The sequence below is a fragment of the Megascapheus bottae genome, chromosome 28, assembly GCF_031878675.1.
Source record: "Megascapheus bottae isolate mThoBot1 chromosome 28, mThoBot2.hap1, whole genome shotgun sequence".
Taxonomy (NCBI): domain Eukaryota; kingdom Metazoa; phylum Chordata; class Mammalia; order Rodentia; family Geomyidae; genus Megascapheus; species Megascapheus bottae.
In genome coordinates, this window is record NC_143536.1 from 15,131,833 (window position 1) to 15,151,388 (window position 19,556).

Sequence of the window (19,556 nt, forward strand, 5' to 3'; positions counted from 1 at the left end):
TTCATTCTGACCTCATAAGGTAATGAACAGCACCCATATGTTATATAGTCAGAAGTTCAGGCAGACTCAAATGGATTCTCTACTTAGGGTATCAAACTCAAGGTATTGGCAGCTTTCTTCTTGAAGGGTCATAAGGCTTGGACTCTGGGCCTGGGCACTATCCCTGAGCTCTTCAGCTCAAGGCTACTGCCCTACCCATTGAGCTACAGCCCCACTTCCTGTTTTGTTTTGGTTTTGGTTTTGGTTTAGTGATTAATTGAGATAAGAGTCTCACATTCTTTAGTGCCTGGGTTAGCTTTGAACCAGGATCCTCAGATCTCATCCTCCTGAGTAGCTAAGGATTACAGGGCTGAGCCACCATGCTCGGCTTTGGGGTTTTAATTACATCTCAAAGTGTCTTTGCCACCTGGATAAGGTGGCTCACGCCTATGGCTTTGGGGTTTTAATTACATCTCAAAGTCTCTTTGCCAGCTGGACAGGTGGCTCACACCTATAGCCCAGCATTAACACTAAAGTCCATGAGACTCTTTATCTCCAGTTAACCACTAGAAAACTGGAAGTGGCTCTGTGATAGGGCAGTATCCTTGAGCTGAAGAGCTCAGGGACAACTCCCAGGCCCAGAGTTCAAGTCCTACAACCCTCCTCTCCCCACCCTCCACCCCCATAGTCCCTTTGCCACAGCATCTAGATAAGAGATTGAATAACCAAAGGATAGAAATCTGGGAACTATCTTTAGAATTCTGCCTGTCACTATGGATTAAATGAAGAAATATATGGGAAGCCATCAGAACCAATCCTGATATCAAGTGTTAGAAAAAACATCAGCAAAGATGGCATTGCAAACTTCGCTGTGAAACTAGCTTTCTGGACAGTGTGAAATGGCAGTTCTGTAAAACAAGGGAATGGTCAGTGCAGTATGGGTTGAGTTACAGAAGTGCTATAAGCATTGTGAAATTGCCTAGTGTTCTATTATGTAATAAAACAGTTAAAAAAAAACTTATAAAGGTGATACATAGAGGAATTACAGTTTAAGTAAGTTGGGCAAAGAGTACATTTCTTTTTGGACAGTGTCACCCCTTCCCTCACTCCCAGTTTTTCCCTTTAGTCCTTACACAAGTTATATAGTTCATTTTCAGTGTCTAGTGGATACCACTGCTGCATGTTTACCCTTTATCACTCCATCAGATACTGAATTTTGTCTTTGTTTTTCAACAGTGGTTTCCTAAGGTAACAGTTACCAACTCTCCACAAGAGACTACTATGGCATTCCCTCACCTGCAACAGCCCAGCTTCCTACTGGTAAATATCAGATGCCGACAGGATTGTCAATGATGACCATACTGTAACTGAAGGACTTCTTTTCACAATTACAAAGAACCCTCACTAGCTATTCTTTAGGCCATATGATACAAATAACCATGGACTTGAGATTAACACCCTTATGATCTACTTTTTGCCTCCTTTGTTTTGTTTTTTTAATTTTTTTTTTTTTTTTTGCCAGTCCTTGGGCTTGAGCTCAGGGCCTGAGCACTGTCCTTGGACTTTCTCAAGGCTAGAGCTCTACCACTTGAGCCTCAGCACCACTTCTGGCTTTTTTTTTTTTTTTTCTATGTATGTGGTACCAAGGAATCGAACCCGGGTCTTTGTGCATGCCAGGCAAGCACTCTACCACTAGGCCAAACTCCTGGCCCATAGTCCACATTTTGATGGGCTTTTTCACTGATGATTACAGTGATCTAATCATGAGTAGTGAGCCAGGAAATTTACAGTTAATGTGTATGAACTTAGTACTTGTAGACTGTGAGAGGTACCCTGCACAATAGAAAGGTCCTGTCCTAGCTGTAGGGCTGACCCTGGTACTGAACCCCTTCATTAATTGGTGGATATCACTATGTAATTTTGATAACTCATAGAATTCTGGGTGCTTGAGGGAGGGCCTCTGAGAACTATTCTTGATGGGGTAGAAATTCAGTTTGTCTGTTCTGTTAACATCCTTTGGATCATAGGCATGCAACACCTGATACATAGGCAGCTGAGACCTGAGGATTGTGATTCAAAGCCAGCCTGGGCAGGAAATGCCCATGAAAATCTTATCTACATTTAACTACAAAATGCCAGAAGTGGAGCTGTGGCTCAAGTGATGGAGCACTAGCCTTGAACAAAGGAGCTCAAGGATAGTACTCTGGTGCTGAGTTCAAGGCCCAGTACTAGCACAAAACAACAACAAAAATCAAAACTGCAGAGCAAATGTGTTCATGGTATTTTTACTTTGTCCTTCTAGGCTAGCTTGAAAGCTGATGTTATAAATAAGCCCTTTGCACAGCGCTGCCAAGATTTGGTAAAAGTCATTGAGGATTTTCCAGCAAAGGTACAGAATCTCTGTGGGGCATACTTATATTCTTAGCAATCTGTAGTAGGTATAGGCTAGGAATGCTAGAAATACCCTGTCCTACAATTCATGAGACAGCCCCTTGCAACAAAAAAGTATCCAGTCTAATATGTCAATAGTGAGACACTGATGGAAATACTTTGAAATTATGTATCTAATTCAAATATGGAATTATCCAGCCAAGGAAGGTTGCCTAGAAAAGTTAATGCTTGCCAGGCAACAGTGGCGCATGCCTGTAATTCTAGCTACTCAGGAGGCTGAGATCTGAGGATCATGGTTCAAAGCCAGCCCAGGGCTGGGAGTTTGGCCTAGTGGTAGAGTGCTTGCCTAGCATGCACGAAGACCTGGCTTCAATTCCTCAGTACTACATACATAGAAAAAAAAGCCAGAAGTGGTGCTGAGGCTCAAGTGGTAGAGCTCTAGCCTTGAGAAAGTCCAAGGACAGTGCTCAGGCCCTGAGCTCAAGCCCAGGACTGGCAAAAAAAAAAAAAAGCCAGCCCAATGCTGAACATGAGACTCTTATCTCCAATTAATCACTAGAAAATGGGAAGAGGAGTTGTGGCTCAAGGGGTAGGACTGTATCCAGATGAAAAAAGAAAAGTTAAAGCTATAGACAACAGTGACAGTTATGTTTCAGACCTTTGACTAAAAATGTTACTCTCTGCCAGGCCTAGTGGATCATGTTTGTAATCCTAGCTACTCAGGAGCTGGAATTAAAGCCAGCCTAGGCAGGAAGGTGTGAGCCTTGTCTCCAGCAAGAAGCTGGAAATGGAGCTTGCCTCAAGTGGTACAGTACCAGCCTTGAGCGAAAAAGCTAAGGGATAGTGTCCAGGCCTTGAGATCAAGTCCCAGTACAGATACACAAACTATCTCTTTAATAACGGTCTCTTCAGTCTGAAATTTTTGTTGGTGATGCTAAGGCTTCCTGCAATCCACTGAGCTACACCCCATCCCCTAAAAGAAAGTCTAATCTGAGGCTGAAAAATGATGATGTTTAGTGTATCATGTCACCCAGTTGAAGAACTAAAGCAGCTCTTCACCTTCCCATCAGAGTCTACCAGACAGCAGCCTCTGCAGGGGAAAGTGGGCGGTATGTGAGAATTGGAGCTGGGACAGGAGTGGGAGCTGTGAATGTTTCTGAAGCTTTGCTATATTTCAGGAGCTACATGCCATCTTCCCATGGCTAGTAGAGAGCATCTTTGGTAGCCTGGATGGTGTCCTTATTGGCTGGAACCTCCGCTGCCTACAGGGACGTGTGAACCCTGTGGAATATGGCATCGCAATGGAGTTTCTAGATCCAGGGTAGGTAGATAACTACCTAAAAGGGGCTAAGTACCCCCACATAGTGATTCCATTTGAAATCACTTTGTTTCTTAAAGTTAAGAAGGAATCAGAGCAAGACAATTTGTAATTCATGTGTTCTGTTTTTCTTTCTTTTTAAAAAATTTTATGTTCAGTGGCCCAATGATGAAATTGGTGTATAAACTTCAAGCTGAAGATTATAAGTTTGACTTTCCTGTTTCCTACCTCCCTGTAAGTAAGCCATGGTGGACAGAGGGGCACTTGAGCAGTGGATCCAGAGCAGTGCCTATTGTAGTGAGTAGGGCAGGGGCCTGAAGAAATGGGGGTAGTGCAAGAGGCATTACAAATTAGAACTTCCTGTGGTCACTTTTTGTTTTATTTTGTTTTTTGGTGCTAGTACTAGGGCTTGAACTCAAAGCCTAAACACTGTCCCTTTAGGTTTTTTTTTTTTTGCTCTAAGCTAGCACTTTACCACTTGAGCCATAATGCCACTTCTGGTGTTCTGGTGGTTAATTGGAGATAAGAGTCTTACGGACTTGTGCACTTTTGTGCCCGGGCTGGCTTTGAACCATTATCCTCAGATCTTAGCCTCCTGAGTAGCTAGGATTATAGGTGTGAACCACCATACCTAGCTGAAGAATAACTTTCATTTTTTTTTTCATTTTTTTTTTTTGTGGATCATGGGACATGAACTATGGGCCTGGTTGCTGTCCCTAAGCTCTTCAGCTCAAGGCTACCTACCACCCTACCCCTGGGCCTGGGCATTGTTCCTGGGCTCTTCAGCTCTAGGCTACCATCCTAACCCTAGAGCCACAGCCCCACTTCCAGTTTTCTAGTGATTAATTGGAGATAAGAGTCTCACATTCTTTAGTGCACTGCTTCGAACTGAAATCCTCAGTTCTCAGCCTCCTTAGTAGCTAGGATTATAGGTATGAGCCACCATGCCTAGTAAGGAGTTATAAAAAGCAAGGAATTGGGCCTCAAAAACATTCAGGATAACCTTTTTGTTAGTGTGTGTGTGTGTGTGTGTGTGTGTGTGTGTGTGTGTGTATGTGTGAGAGAGAGAGAGAGAGAGAGAGAGATAGGGCTTGAACTCTGGGCATGGGTGCCATCCCTGAGCCCTTCATCTTATGTGCCCAGGCTGGCGGGCTGGCTTTGGCTTTGAAGCGTGATTCTCAGATCTCAGCCTCCTGAGTAGCAAGGATTACAGGTATGAGCCACTGTGCCCAGCTGTTGTTGTTTTTTGCCAGTCCTGAGGCTGAACTCAGGGCCTGGGCACTGTCCTTGGGCTTTTTCAAGGCTAGAGCTCTACCACTTGAGCCTCAGCACCACTTCTGGCTTTTTTCTATGTATGTGGTACCGAGGAATCGAACCTGGGTCTTCATGCATGCTAGCAAGCACTTTAACCACTAGGCCAAACTCCTGGCCCAGGAAAATTTCTTATCTCCAACAAATCATCAGAAAACCAGAAGAAGAGCTGTGGCATCAGCCATGGTGGCTCAGGCCTGTAATCCTAGCTACTGAGGAGGCTGAGATCTGAGGATCACGTTCAAAGCCAGACCTGGGCACTAAAGACAGTGAAACTCTTCAATTAACCACTAGAAAACTGGAAGTGGCGCTGAGGCTTATGGGGTAGGGCAGTAGCTTTGAACTGAAGAGCTCAGGGGCAGCACCCAGGCCCAGAGTTCAAGTACCACGACTAACAATTAAAAAAAAAAATAGAGCTGTGGCTCAAAGTAGTCGAGCACTAATCCTGAGCACAAAAAGCTCAGGAACAATACCCAGGCTGAATTCAACCCCATGATCCACAAAACAAACAAAAGTTAACCTTTAATCCAAGGTTGCTTTATTTAACTGTCCCAAGTAGACAGTGGTACTGCTTGGTAATGTCATATAACCCAGTGGAGGAACCCAAAACAGCAACCCTTTCAGAGGCAGGTAAAGGTCTTCCTCAGCCTTCCCACGGAGTTGTACCATGCTGGAGCCTGCCTACTTCACTCTTTACAGGGCCCTGTGAAGGCATCTATCCAGGAGCGTGTCCTTCCTGACAGCCCTCTGTACCACAACAAGGTCCAGTTTCCCACCGCTGGTGGCCTTGGTCTGAACCTGGCTCTCAGTATCCTTTGGTGGCCGGAGGGTAGGGAGGTATGGTTGGGCCAGCACACATTATAGGGTGTCTCATCAGCACTGCATTTGCTCCTTGACCCTGCCATCAGATCCATTTGAATATTACATATTCTTCTTTGCCCTGAGTCTCATCACTCAAAAGGTACCAAAAATGTCTAAATGCAACTTACTCCACACATCCCATGGGGAAGGGGTGGGGGCTTGGCCAGGAATGTCCCCAAGGTTACAAGTGCTCAGTAGAGGCCAGAGTGATGCTCACACTAATGATGGTTTGATTTTCCAGCCACTGCCTGTTTCCCTCCATGTCCGTACTTCAGATTGTGCATATTTTATCCTGGTGGACAGATATCTGTCATGGTTCCTGCCCACTGAAGGCAGTGTTCCCCCACCATTGTCCTCTAGTCCAGGGGGCCCCAGCCCCTCACCAGCTCCCAGGTAAGGCTACTTTGGTTATTAAAGCCTAGTCCTGTACAAGAGAGTGGCTTGGTCTGTAGCCTTGCCCACTGAGATAGTCAAACTACCTTTTGTATGAAGTTTTCCGGTTTTTCTTTTTCTGTTTTTTCCTCTCGGTTGTGAGGCTTGGACTTGGCCTGGGTGCTGTCCCTGAGCTCTTCAGCTCAAGGCTACTGCCCTACCCCTGGGCCTGGACATTGTCCTTGAGTCAAAGCACCATTCCCCTTTTCTAATGGTTAGTTGGAGGTAAGAGTCTCTTATTCTTCAGTGCCTGGGCTGGCTTTGAACCGTGATCCTCAGATCCTCAGCCTCCTGAGTAGCTGGGCTCATAGGCATGAGCCACTGCTCATGGAGCCACTGGCTCCAGTTTTTCTTATGTCTCATTTTCCAGCATTGCCCGCCCTAGCATAGACTGGAAGGTGTCTTGTGTTTTCATTTTTGATGGGCTGAGGCTGTCGATCTCTGGCTTCATTAATGAGGACTTATTTTGGTGTGGAAATGGGTTTGCATTCTGCTGGTAGCAATGCTCACTGTGGACTATCTAAGCTCCTTGGTGAAGGAGGGAAAGGAGTTGTCCTAGCGAGGAGAGACAGCTGTGTGGACTGGAGTGGGAAGGCATTGAGTGAAGAACATTTTGTGCTCGGCCACACTGGCCATCCCATGGCTGTGAATTGAGGTCTCTAGATAGGTTCTCTGAGGGTTTGGTAGGCCTTTACTCCAGTGCTTCTTGACCCACTGTAAAGATCTTTCTGCTAGGCAGCAGCCTCCTTAGTTTCTTAACCCCTTCTGTAGTCTCTGGTCCAGTTATGGCTGTGGGAGGTAGCGTGCAGGCTCTGGTACAGATGCTAGCCCAGACATGGCTAGTGGTGTATGTATTCCTGAATATCACCTGTGTGAGCAGATGCTCTCAGAGAGAGGAGAGGTGAGCTTGGATGGAAGAAGGAACTAACTGCCTACATGGCAACAGTAGGCCCAACTGCCTTTGCGATACTGTGGCTGAGAAGAAAGACACCAAGTTGAGGTGGATTCATGCTATATCCAAGGCACAGTTCAGATGCAAAGGTCAGCTAGGCTGGGTTTGTTGTCTACCTTTAACTTTTTCATTTTGAAATATCAGAATTAAAGTGGCCAGACATAATTCTCATATCTTTTCATCTCAATTTTCTGATTTTGGACATTTTCCCATGTTTATTTTATCCTCAGTCTCCCATTTATTTGTATAGTATATAGTTTATTTCTTTGTGTTTCCTGGGCTGTGTGAACAAGTTCTAGGTGTGCTATCCCAGCACTCAAGCTCCTCCTGTCTCAACTTCCTGAATGCTGAGAAGGCTGCATATTCTCCAACATGCCTAGGGTACTTCTGTCTACATTAGGAAGTTGATATTGCTACTAGATGGTCACCATGGAGTCCTTGAATCCTGTTTGGGGTCACTAGCATCTACCCCACTCATATCTGTTGCCTGGTTAGGAGCTGGCACAGACTGGCTTACTGCATGAAGTCATCTCTGGTGCTCTTTGATCTGGGATGAGCCCTCAGTCTTTCTACCTTTACCCCTCTTGACCTCTCCATTGGTGTTTTCCTTTACTTGGACAGTCTAGTGCTTACTGGTGACTAGGCCCAGCTGGGGTTTGTGAGAAGGAGCACTGCCATGCTGACACTGGGCCTTCTGAGCATCCAGCCAAGACCTTGTATTCCTTTGCCCCATTGCCTAGTGAACTTTGTCACTGAGCTTAAGGGTGTGTCAGCTAGATTTTTTTTTTTTAACCTATAAAGTGACATCTTCATTTTGAACCTAAATTAAACTTGAGGATTTAGTGGGAAAATATTTCAATAATATGTAATCATTGGAGCTGAGGACGTAGCCTAGTGGTAGGATCCTTACCTAGCATGCACGAAGCTCTGGGTTCAATTCCTTGGTACAATATCCTCAGAAAAAGCAGGAAGTGGTGCTGTGGTTCAAGTGGCAGAGCAGTAGCCTTGAGCAAAAAGTGTCCAAGGACAGTGCTCAGGCTCTGAGTTCAGGCCCCAGGACCGGCAAAAAAAAAAAAAAAAAGTAATCATTTACTCATGTTAGTATCCACCATTGATCTCAGGCAGTTTTTCTTTCTGTAACTGGGTTACAGGCATGACCTGTCATGCCTGCCTAAATCAGTCATTAATAGACTACCAGATGGTGGTTTTATAATTTCATCTTTCCTACATTTATTGAGTACCCTATGGTAAGGAAGACATTTCCCTTTCCAATTTTTTTTGAAATATATCAGTATAGACCTGAGAGTCACTAGATGATTAAACCTGTTGTGATTGGTTATTACTGTCATTGATTTTGATGTTCAGATTTTCTGGACAACAGAATTCCAGCAGTGGTCCCTAACTCAATAGTTTCCATGTTTCCTGTCAGGACACCAGCCGTGCCCTTTGCCTCCTATGGCCTCCACCACATAAGCCTTCTAAAGCGACACATCTCTCATCAGACTTCTGTGAATGCAGATCCTGCTTCTCATGAGATCTGGAGGTCAGAAACTCTTCTGCAGGTGAGAACCAAGGAGAATGGTGTCTTGTTTCTGTTCAAAACAAACTGCTCTGCCAGCCATCTTCCTTGTAAGACAGAGTCCCAAAGATACCCTGTCAATCTGAGGGCAGATCTAAATGTTTTTTTGTTTTGTTGATTTTTTTGTTGTTGTTGTTGTTGTTGGGTCATTGAACGTAGGGCCTGAGTGCTATCAATGAGCTCTTTGACACAAGGGTACTGCTCTACCACTTTTGAGCCATAGTGCCACTTCCAGTTTTCTGGTGGTTAATTGGAGATAAGAGTCTCACAGAGACTTTTCTGCCTGGGCTGGCTTTGAACCTCAATCCTTAGATCTCGGCTTCTTAAGTACATAGGATTACAGGTATGAGTCACTGAATCTGGCTGGACTTTTTTGTTGTTGTTTTGTTGATTGTGGGGCTTTAGCTCTGGGCCTGGGTGCTGCCCCTGAGCTCTTCAACTCTAAGCTACAGCCCTACCCCTTGGGCCACAGTGCCATTTCCAGTTTTCTAGTGGTTAATTGAAGATAAGAGTCTTACAGTCTTTAGTACCCAGACTGGCTTTGAACCACGATCCTAGATCTCAGCCTTCTGAGAGGCGGGCATGAGCTTTCTAAAGGGTAGCGCTGTACCACTTGAGGCACAGCACCACTTCCACCTTTTTCTGTGTATGTGGTACCGAAGAATCAAACCCAGGGCTTCAACTGGCAAAAAAAAAGATTATGGCTATACACAGCAAGATTCTATCCTTCCTTTTAAAGGCTAATATTCCATTGTGTGTGAGGCTGTATCATAACATTCTATTTATTCAGTCATCTCTTATTGTTCCCTTCAGTTGCTTCTACTTTTTGCCTACTAAGGATGTTAAGTGTATGTATGTGAATGTATAAATATTTTAAGACTAGTGCCAGTGCCTTATTCCTATAATCTCAGCTACTCAGGAGGAGGCTGAGATGTGAGTAGCTCAGTGTAAAGTCATTGAGGGAAGGAAAAATCCATGAGACTTATTTCCAATTAACTAGCACAAAGCTTTAAGTGGAGTTATGACTCAAGTGATAGAGCACTAGCCTTGGACAAGAAAAAGCTAGAGGACAGTGCTCAGGTCCTGAATTCAAGCTCTGGTACCAGCATTTAAAAAAAAAATCACTTTCATATATTTTGGGCATATTTCCTGGTTTCTGCTTCATTTAAAAAAAATGCATTTATCTGTTGTGAGTACTCAAGCTTGAACTAAGGACCTCAAGCTCTTGCTTGGCTTTTGGCTCCCAGTTGGTGTTCCCACTTGAGCCACACCTCTAATCCAGCTTTTTTTTTTTTTTTTCCTCAGTCTGGGGCTTGAACTCAGGGCTTGGGCACTGTCCTTGGGCTTTCTCAAGGTTAGCACTCTACCACTTGAGCCACTATACCACTTCTGGCTTTTTCTCTATGTATGTGGTACTGAGGAATCGAACCTGGGTCTTCGTGCATACTAGGCAAGCACTGTACCACTAGGCCAAACTCCTGGACCCTAATTCAGCTTTTTTGCTTACTTATTGAAGAGAGAATCTTTAGGACTTTTTGGCTGAGACTGACTTCTAACTGCAATCTTCATTTCTCAGCCTCCTCCTAAGTGGCTGAGATTACAAGTGTAAGTTGGTGGTGCCTGACTATTTTCTGCTTTCTTGATGTTAGATACTCCAATAGATATGAACTAACATCTCATTGTTTTGATTTATATTTGCATAATGATTAGTGATGTTTAACATTGTTTCACCTCTTAGTGGTGAATTGTATATCTTTTTCAGAACAATATTTAAAGCCTTTTATATTTTTATTTCTTATGTTGGTACTGGGGCTTGACCTCAAGGCCTAAGTGCTGTCCTTTTTTAGTTCAAGACTGGCATTCTACCACTTAAGTTATAACTCCATTTCCAGTGTTGTTAATTGGAAATAAGAGTCTCACTTTTTTGTCCAGGCTGGCTTTGAATTGAAATTCTCAAGTCTCAGCTTCATGAGTAGCTAAGATTACAGGTATGTGCCACTAGCACCCAGCTAAAAGTGTTTTTGTTTTTGGGTCTTGTTTTGTTTTGTTTTTGTTTTTGCCTGTATTGAGGCTTGAACTCTGGACCTAGGTGCTGCTCCTGAGCCTCTTTGTGCTCAAAGTTAGTGTTCTACTACTCAAGTGGTAGAGTTTAAGCAAAAATGCTCAGGGGCCGGGTGTGGTGGCTCGCGCCTATACTGACACCCAAAAAAAAGATTCTCACAGACTTTTTAGTGCCCAGGCTGGCTTTCAACCAGGATCCTCAGATCTCAGCCTTCTGAGTAGTTAGCGTTACAGGCATGAGCCACTGGTGCCAGTTTCCCTTGTTTTTTTCCTAGACTTCATGGTTTTAACATTTATACTTAAGTCATTGATCTTTTTTTTTTTTTTGGCCAATCCTGGGGCTTGAGCTCAGGGCCTGAGCACTGTCCTTGGCTTTTCTCAAGGCTAGCGCTCTATACCACAACACCACTTCTGGCTTTTTCTATGTATGTGATACCAGGGAATTGAACTCAGGGCTTCATGCATGCCAGGCAAGCATGCTCCCAGCCCATGATCCATTTGAACTTAATTTTTGTATACAGCAGGAGAGAACATTGTCACTTCATTCTCTGGCATTTGGATGGCCTGTTTTCCTGGCAGCTAAGGTGGAAATCCTCCCTTCCCCATTGAATTGTTGCAACCCCATTTTTGAGTGATTGTTGCTTTTTTGTAGGTTTTTGTTGAAATGTGGCTTCATCATTACTCCTTGGAGATGTACCAGAAAATGCAATCCCCTCATGCCAAGGTATGTTTCCATTCTTATTCTTACTGCCTGATGCCTCTAGCCCTGGCCAGCCTTCTAGTTTTTGTCCTGAGTGTAACTTAGTTGTCCTAACCTGGATAGTGAGAGTCAGAAGCCCACCCTCTACTCCTCACTCAGATGCTGAATGCAAGGTGGATCTTTTCCTCCAGTCCTGTGAGGGGCTTGCATCCCAAGAGGTAGGCTCTTGAGTCCTAGAGGAATGTGCTTGCTGGAGTCCTCCCTCCGCAGCTTCCGAGGCTCCTCCCAGGCAACTGGAATGGCTGAGGTTCTGGTGCTCTTGTTCTGAGGCAGAGGAAGTTATAGTTACCTCTAGGAATCATGTCCTAGTTCCTCTATGTGCCTTCAAGCTGTCAAGTGCACCATGTGCCCGTAGATTCACACACACTTGCACATACACACACACATACACACTGTGGTGGATCTGAACCTCCTTTCTTGACCTCACTGTCCTTGTCCAGTCTAGAATATTAGCAAGCATCCATTTCACAGTGGGTTGCCTGGGACCCTCCTGCATGCAGCCTAGTTTGCCTTTTCCTCTTGTTTCCCCCTTCTCCCTTCCTCTCAGCCTCTCCCCTTCCTTCCCTGAGCAGCACGCTTGTTTACAGAGGTGTGGAGGTGGCAGAGTCCTTGAGCTTCCTGGGGTATACACTTCATTAGGCTCATTATTGAAGAACAGTTCTCATTAGGCTCATTATTGAAAAACAGTTCTCTTCTGTTAGTGAGTGTGCTTAAAGTCAAGTTAAACTCACATACTGGGAAGTAGCTTAAACCACACACATCTAGGCCCTACCCAAGGCAATGGCTACATAGTCTGCTGCCTGTGGCTTCTGTGCTTAAGTTTCTCACTGCAGAGCAAAATTGTTGAGGGCTTCACTGAGAATGACGATGGAATTCAGCTGAGAAGGTTACCCTGTAACTTATCTCTGGTTCTCCAGAGGCCTTGCCACCCCAGTTCTCTGCTGTTGGGGATGGAGTTTATTCCATCATCACTTAGGTATCCTAAGTCATCATCCTGAAGCTCATGCTGGAGGAAAGAAATAGGGAGAAGCGGAAGGATTTCTTTCAGGCCTCTCAAGCACAAAGGCTCTGCTATGCCCTTCCTGCTTCCAGCACAGTCTTTCTGCATGTCCTCGGCTAATACATGATAGTCTGCTGGCTGGGATTCCCGGCTTGGTTTCCAGGGCCCAGCCCTAGGTCCTGGGAATTCACTCAGCTAAGTGCATGTAGCATTGCTAAGCAGAGGCAGGGCTGCATTGCTATATTATTTTCCTACCCCTGCTATCTTCCAATGGTGGAAGAAATATCTACTTTCAAAGGCCAGGGGAAGGATCAATGGGCTGTCCTTGAATCCCTACAATTGCTTCCTTTTGGCTAGACCATGAGGTGGATGAGTCTTGAATGGAGTGACTGGCAGTAGAACGACTGGGTACCTCGCGAAGTTCTGCTCTTTGCTTCCTCCTATTGAGGCAGAAAGCAAAACTAAGGCATCAATAGGAGTTCACATTATCCTTTATTGTTTGTTGCTAGGGCTTGCATTGAACCTACCCTACAGAAATCCTTTTCTGTCCTCTCTTATTCCTGATTTCCAGATAGAGAAAACATGGCACCAAGCTATGTGCTGGTGGCTCCTGGCTACTCAGGAGGCTGAGACTTGAGGATTACAGTCAGTGTCAGTCCTGGCACGAAAGTCTATGAGAATCTTATCTATGAGGCACTAGCAGAAAGCCCAAAATGGAGCTGTGACTCAAGTGATAGAGCATAAGCAAAAAAGCTCAGGGATAGCCCCCTCGCCCTGAGTTCAAGCTCCAGTACCTAAATAAATAAATAAATACAAGTTTGGAGGGAGGCTGGGAGTTTGGCCTAGTGGTAGAGTGCTTGCCTAGCATGTACTCGATTCCTCAGTACTATATACGTAGGGGGAAAAAAAAGCTAGAAGTGTTGCTGTGGTTCAAGTTAGAGCTCTAGTCTTGAGAAAGCCCAAGAACAGTGCTCAGGCCCTGAGCTCAAGGCCCAGGACTGGCCAAAATAAACAAATAAATAAGTTTGGAGGGAAAAAGAAAAGAAGGAAAACAGCACCAGAGGTTCCCCTCTGTGGTCCTCCTGGGTGCCGTCATGTGGCTGTGGGGCCTGTCCTGTGTTTTCACAGGAAAGGGCAGGGACTTGAGTAGGGAGTTTCCCAATTCCTCTCCAAGTGCTGCTGCAGGGCTTGGATCTGGCACACAGGAAGGCTGGAAGGGGCTTTTGCTGCCTTGCTGTGCATCTCCTCATCTTCTAGCAAGTACATTCTGACCTCTCTTTTGGGAAGTCTTGCAGGCATGCTGCTTGGGTAGGAGGCACAGCCTTCAAGGGACAGGATATGGACTGCCCTGGGGGATGCTTCAGCAGACTAAGGGGCTGCAGGAGGTAGGGCCTTAAGATGGGAGGGGGGGGGACTGGATAGCATGCAAGCTGAACTGTCAGTCCTGCTACTTGTGGGGTATGTAGCTGTGGCCAAATTTCTTAGGAGCTTCTTCCCTTGGGAATTCGGTATGTTTAGTGGCATGGATCTTGATGAAGTAAAAAAGGTTTATCTTGCCCCATTTAGCAATTTCAGGGCTGCCTGGTGGGCTGCTCAGCTCTGTGCAGCCCTTGGAAAGCTGTTCACTCCCCTCAGTTTTGAATAAGCTGTTCATGGAAAGGACATTGATTGGGTTTTAGAAATACCTGAATTGATCATATTGTATGAATGTTCTATACTATCTTAAAATTATTAATCATATCAGACACCTACCAATTTGGTGATTTTCTTCCTTTAAGACAACTCATAGAAATCTGCTTAATTATAGTCATCCCTCAGTATCCAGTGGAAGACTGGTTCCAGGACCACCACACACACACACACACACACACACACACACACACACACGCACACAATCAAAATATCAGAATCCATGGATCCTTACATGAAGTGGGGGAGTATTGAATATATCCTACAAACATATCTCCTATATGTTTTTAATCATTTTTAGATTCTTAAAGCATCTAATCTGATGTAAATATTTTATAAATAGTTGCTGAACTGTTTTCTTTGGGGACTAATGATAAGAAAATGAATCTGCTTACATTTAAGACAGCCTCACAGTCACTCAGATCTTCCCTCATGGCACTCTACCACTTGGCCCAGACTTCTTCCTTGGGTTTTTTACTGGCTCATTGGAGTCTGATTAATTGGGTTTTTTTTTTTCACCTCCCCCCTGGGAGTCTCTTCCCATTTGTCTAACTGTGCTGGCTTTGAACAGAGATTCTCAGATCTCAGCCTTCTTATAGGTGTGAGTCACTAGTACTTGGCTGCAATTATTTTGGGGGGATGATTTGGTTCTGGGGCTTGAACTCAGGGCTGAGCTTTTGTGCTCAAGGCTAGTTCTCTCCCATTTTGACCACAGCGCCATTTCCAGCTTTTTGGTAGTTGTTAGAGGTAAGAGTCTCTCAGACGTTCCTGCCTGGGCTAGCTCTGATGCAATCCTCAGGTCTTGGCCTCCTGAATAGCTAGGATTATAGGCAAGAGCCACTGATGCCTGGCCCTCAATACTTTTATTAAAGCTGCTCAAGTCTGAATGTGGAACCCATGTTTAATGGAGAGTTGGCCATACACAGTTTTCTTTTTTAGAAGAGTCCCTTTGGAACTGGCTCCTCAAATTCATTTTCTAAGCTCTGAGTCAGCTTTCTAGGTCTCAGTAGCCAGCCACTATCCTATATAAGGGCTCTGGTGGGTTGTGATGTACAGGAGTATAGAGCCCTGTGGAAGATCAGAATTGACCTGACCTCAGAACCCCCCACATCAAGGGGCTTCCCTGATGATCTTGAGTATCTATCTCAGCCTGCAAGAGGATGCCAGTGCGGGCCTCTGCACCAGGAGGCCTTGGTGGGCACTGAGGGGGGCACTCTGCTGCCTGAGGCTGCGGGGGCAGTGGTGGTTTGGATTGTCACTGATGTACTTTTGTTTTTTGTTTTTGTTGTTTTTTTTGTTTTTCTCTTTTGTTCTTTCTTCTGGGCTCCTCACTATTTTCTTTCTCTCCCCACTTCCCCCTTCCCGTCTTGTCCCATCCCCTCTCTCACCCTCCCCACCCTGTCTTGTCCTGCACCCTCTTGCCTTTCCTTGGCTTCTCTGCCTGTTGTCTCTCAGTTGGAGGTTCTGCACTACCGACTCAGTGTCTCCAGCGCCCTCCACAGCCCTGCCCAACCCAGCCTCCAGGCCCTCCACGCCTACCAAGTACTGGCCGCTCTTGAGTCCCTCCCCCTTTCCCTGTCCCAAGGCAGGGGCACAGTTTGCATTCTACATAGTGGCAGAGCGAGAATCTGGTGGGGCCTGCTGTAAGCAATTTAAGAGGCTAGTTCTGAGCAGAGTAAAGCTATGTGTTGGAGAGACCAGTTAACTTCAGCCTGGCCTGGTCTCTAGTTTGTATGCTAATCTGGCTTGGGGCAAACTAGTGAGGCATATGACCTTGACTGCCTACCGTATCAGAAAATAAGCCTGGCTAAACTTCTAGACAGTAGAAGCGTCTCAATTTCTCGGATGTTAGAGGGAACAGTGACCCAACTTATCCTCAGTGCTCACAGCCTCAGAACTTATGAATGGTCTGGCTTCTGTCTGGTTCAAAGTCATCACTCAGCCTGGAGGCTGCAGCCAAGCCCAGATTTATGCGTATGTCAGAGAGATAGGAAGAATTTGCCTAGTCCCCAACCCTCACCACACCCCAGAGCCCCAAGATTGTTAGTCTTTGACAGTCCAGTCTCTTACTCTTAAGCCCAGGATCTCAGGCCATTTATGACTCCTTCAGAGGCAAATGAGAGCAAGCAGAATCCTCATGGAGCTTGTGGTCTGTGAGGAGAAATGACAAATATGTGGATAGATTTGAGGTAATGAAGTAGAGTGCAGACCCTCTCTGATATGGAATTAGATGATTGGTGAGAAACAGCAGAAACACAGAGCTATGCTCCCAGTCAGGTCTCTGTCCATTTCACCCTGGGAAGGAGAACACAAACAAATGAACTAAAGTTTCATCACAGATGGAAAACATGGCTGAGACAGTCATGTTAGTGGCATGGGATGGTAAGCAAACCTCACCCTGGGCTCCTCAAGCAGAAGCTGCAGTGAAGAGGAAGAGGAGGCCCTCTGGGAAGGCTGAGCACTGAGCGACATCCCTAGGATGACATCTGGCCTCATCCCAGCCCTGTAGCAAGACAGGTTGAGGGTGAGCCCTGGAGATGCTGCACTTAGTGGGAAATGCTGATATGGACAGGGTGGGAGACAGAGGACATTGCTTAGTGGTAGAGCGTGAGGCCTTGGGTTCGTTTCCCAGCCGTAGAGTGGGAATGGAGTAAGAAAGGAAGAAAGTGAGCAGTTGGAAGCTAGATTCTACATGCATCTAGGTTTGGTTTAAAGTAGGAGGGGTGGGAAGGTAAGAAAGAAGTTCACTTGGCAAACTAGCAAGAAGTAGGCTGAGAGGGTACTGTGTGACTGTCAGTGTGAGAGCAGACTCTGGCCTGCCAGAAGCTCCACAGAAGCTGAGCAGTATGGTAAGGTACACCATATGGAGGTGGGCTGCTAGGTCGGTTGGGGGCCTTGCCTTCTTCCTGAGCCAAGAGTCGACATTACCACTCAGGATCTCAGGCCAGGGCTGGGAGAGAGGCTGCAAGAAAGTGAGGCTGCCGGTATTGGAGATGACAGTGTGGCATTGACTATCTCTTAGTGCTAATTAGTATTCAGGGTATTATGATGCCCTGATATAGTTCTATCATTAGTAATGAAATTCTGCGTACTGAAAAGGTTTATTTTGGCAGAGTCCTGAGGTGATGCTGGGCATCACATGGCAGAAAACAGGAAATGTTGACGACCTAGAAGCGGGAGGATGGAGAAGTCAGTGACAGTGCAGGCTCCATAATGAGACTCTCTCAGAAAGAGGAATGGGGAGGGGAGGATGTTCCCAATAAGAGAACAGGCCCAGGGTTCCATCCCAGCACCGTAAAAAATTAAAAGAAATCTTAACCAAGATGGCTTCTTTTTTTTTTTTTTTTTTTTTTTTTTTTTGCCAGTTCAGGGCATGAGCACTGTCCTTGGACTTTCTCAAGGCTGAAGCTCTACCACTTGAGCCTCAGCACCACTTCTGGCTTTTTTCTATGTATGTGGTAGCGAGGAATCGAACCCGGGTCTTCATGCATGCTAGGCAAGCACTCTACCACTAGGCCAAACTCCTGGCCCTCTTTTCTTTTTTTTTTTTAAAAGCAGATTTACTCTGAAATCCATTCATGAGGGTAGAGCCTGGTTGCCTCTTAAAGGCCCTACCTGGCCTCACCTCTTATTATCGTATAAAATTCAGTTTCAACATGAGCTTCAGAGGAAGCAAACTATCATTGTGTTTTAACCTTTTTTTCCCTTCAAAAAATACAATTAAAATCTTCCATTTAAAATTCCCTCCTTAAGCTCAGCTAGTGCAATGTGCCACCTGGACTTGGAGGGGTGGGGTGGCTTTTCATGACAAGGAGACTTAAGTAGATGGTACTGGAGTGTATGGTCTGCTGCACCCTGTGTGTATCAGGGGATGAGGCCCTTTGCAAACATGATTAGCACAAAGTCTATTAAAACCAAGAGGGCTGGGGGGGGCGGGGGACAGGAGTATGTTGTTTCCTGCTCCAACCACAAGGCACATATGAGCCTAGTGGAGAATGACTGGAGAGCCTCCTGGTAGAGGAAAGGCATACTCTTAGGTCTTGAGCTCACCCAGCCTGCATTTGCATTACTCAGCAAATTCAGCTCGCAGCCTTGAAGGTGTTTTTATCTGGGGACTGGTCATAGATCTGTTGGCAGCAGAAAAAGCGAATGCCCAGGGCCAACCCTCTATCTGGCCATGATAAGGATGGGGGAGCATGTGGGAAGGGTTGGGGTCCTGACTGGAGAAGGAGTTGACCCACTTCTGCAGGGTGAGCCCCAGTGAGCTTTTTGCACGTGCCTGAAAGGTAGGCAGGCAACCCTGGGTCCAGATTATAGTTGTGCTGCTAATGTGCCCCCATTATTACCCTCTGGATGGCCAGGCGGGGAGTGGAACCGTGAGGCCCAGCATGGGCAACAGGATCAAAGGCACATGCTGCCACGGTGGGGCTTGAGGTGCACAGGGAAGCACTTCGCAGGCTTGTCTAGTTTAGCCAGACCCCACGGGTGGGCTGGGTGGGCTGACCAAGTGCTTCAGTGCTGTGAGCCTGCCTCAGTTCAGACCCCCTGCAGGAGGCATGGCCATTCAATGCCAGATGCTGTGAGGGTTGGGTGGTCCTCCTGGCCTGGCCTGGCTTGCCCCACTTTAAGGGGCACCTGGTCGAGGGAGGGTTGTGGCCAGAGCTAGGGCAGGCTCACTGGGCACAGCCAACCTCCTCTGGCCCTGATGCCCCCCTTCTCTACTTTAGGAGTCATTTGCACCCACTGAAGAGCATGTGCTGGTGGTACGCCTACTGCTGAAGCACCTTCATGCCTTTGCCAACAGTCTGAAACCAGAGCAGACCTCACCCTCTGCTCACTCCCACGCCACCAGCCCCCTGGAGGAGTTTAAACGGTGAGTGTGAAGAGACAGGGCTTTGGGCTTCCTATTCCTCTGTCCTCAATGACACCACTGAACCTTCCCCAGAAGATAGGAATAAAATGGGAGCATATGAAAGCCAAGCGCAGAGGCTCACGCCTGTAATCCCAGCTGCTCAGGAGGCTCAGATCCAAGGATTACAGTTCAAAACCAGACCAGACAAGAAAGTCCATGAGATCCTTACCTCCTTGTAAGCACCAAAAAAGCAGAAAGTAGAGTTCTGGATTAAGTGGTAGAGTGCTAGCCTTGAACAAAAAAGCTCAGGGACAATTCAAGCCCCAGAACCAGTACCCCGCCCCCTACATACACACACACACACACACACA

At 46.1% G+C, this 19,556-nt stretch overlaps 1 protein-coding gene across 2 annotated transcripts in view; it reads left to right on the forward strand.

Annotated features, from left to right (window-relative positions):
- Smpd4 (sphingomyelin phosphodiesterase 4) overlaps window positions 1-19,556 on the forward strand; it is a 28,138-nt gene that overhangs the window by 1,846 nt on the left and 6,736 nt on the right. Inside the window, exons 2-12 of one of the 2 annotated variants that reach the window (XM_090320587.1) lie at window positions 1,216-1,299; window positions 2,282-2,368; window positions 3,549-3,691; window positions 3,847-3,922; window positions 5,699-5,807; window positions 5,908-5,960; window positions 6,102-6,253; window positions 8,674-8,806; window positions 11,537-11,608; window positions 15,789-15,875; window positions 19,061-19,206. In XM_090320587.1, coding sequence (XP_090176713.1) covers window positions 1,216-1,299; window positions 2,282-2,368; window positions 3,549-3,691; window positions 3,847-3,922; window positions 5,699-5,807; window positions 5,908-5,960; window positions 6,102-6,253; window positions 8,674-8,806; window positions 11,537-11,608; window positions 15,789-15,875; window positions 19,061-19,206 — 1,142 coding nt within the window. The remainder of the gene's footprint in view (window positions 1-1,215; window positions 1,300-2,281; window positions 2,369-3,548; window positions 3,692-3,846; window positions 3,923-5,698; window positions 5,808-5,907; window positions 5,961-6,101; window positions 6,254-8,673; window positions 8,807-11,536; window positions 11,609-15,788; window positions 15,876-19,060; window positions 19,207-19,556) is intronic. The other variant, XM_090320588.1, reaches the window with a different exon arrangement.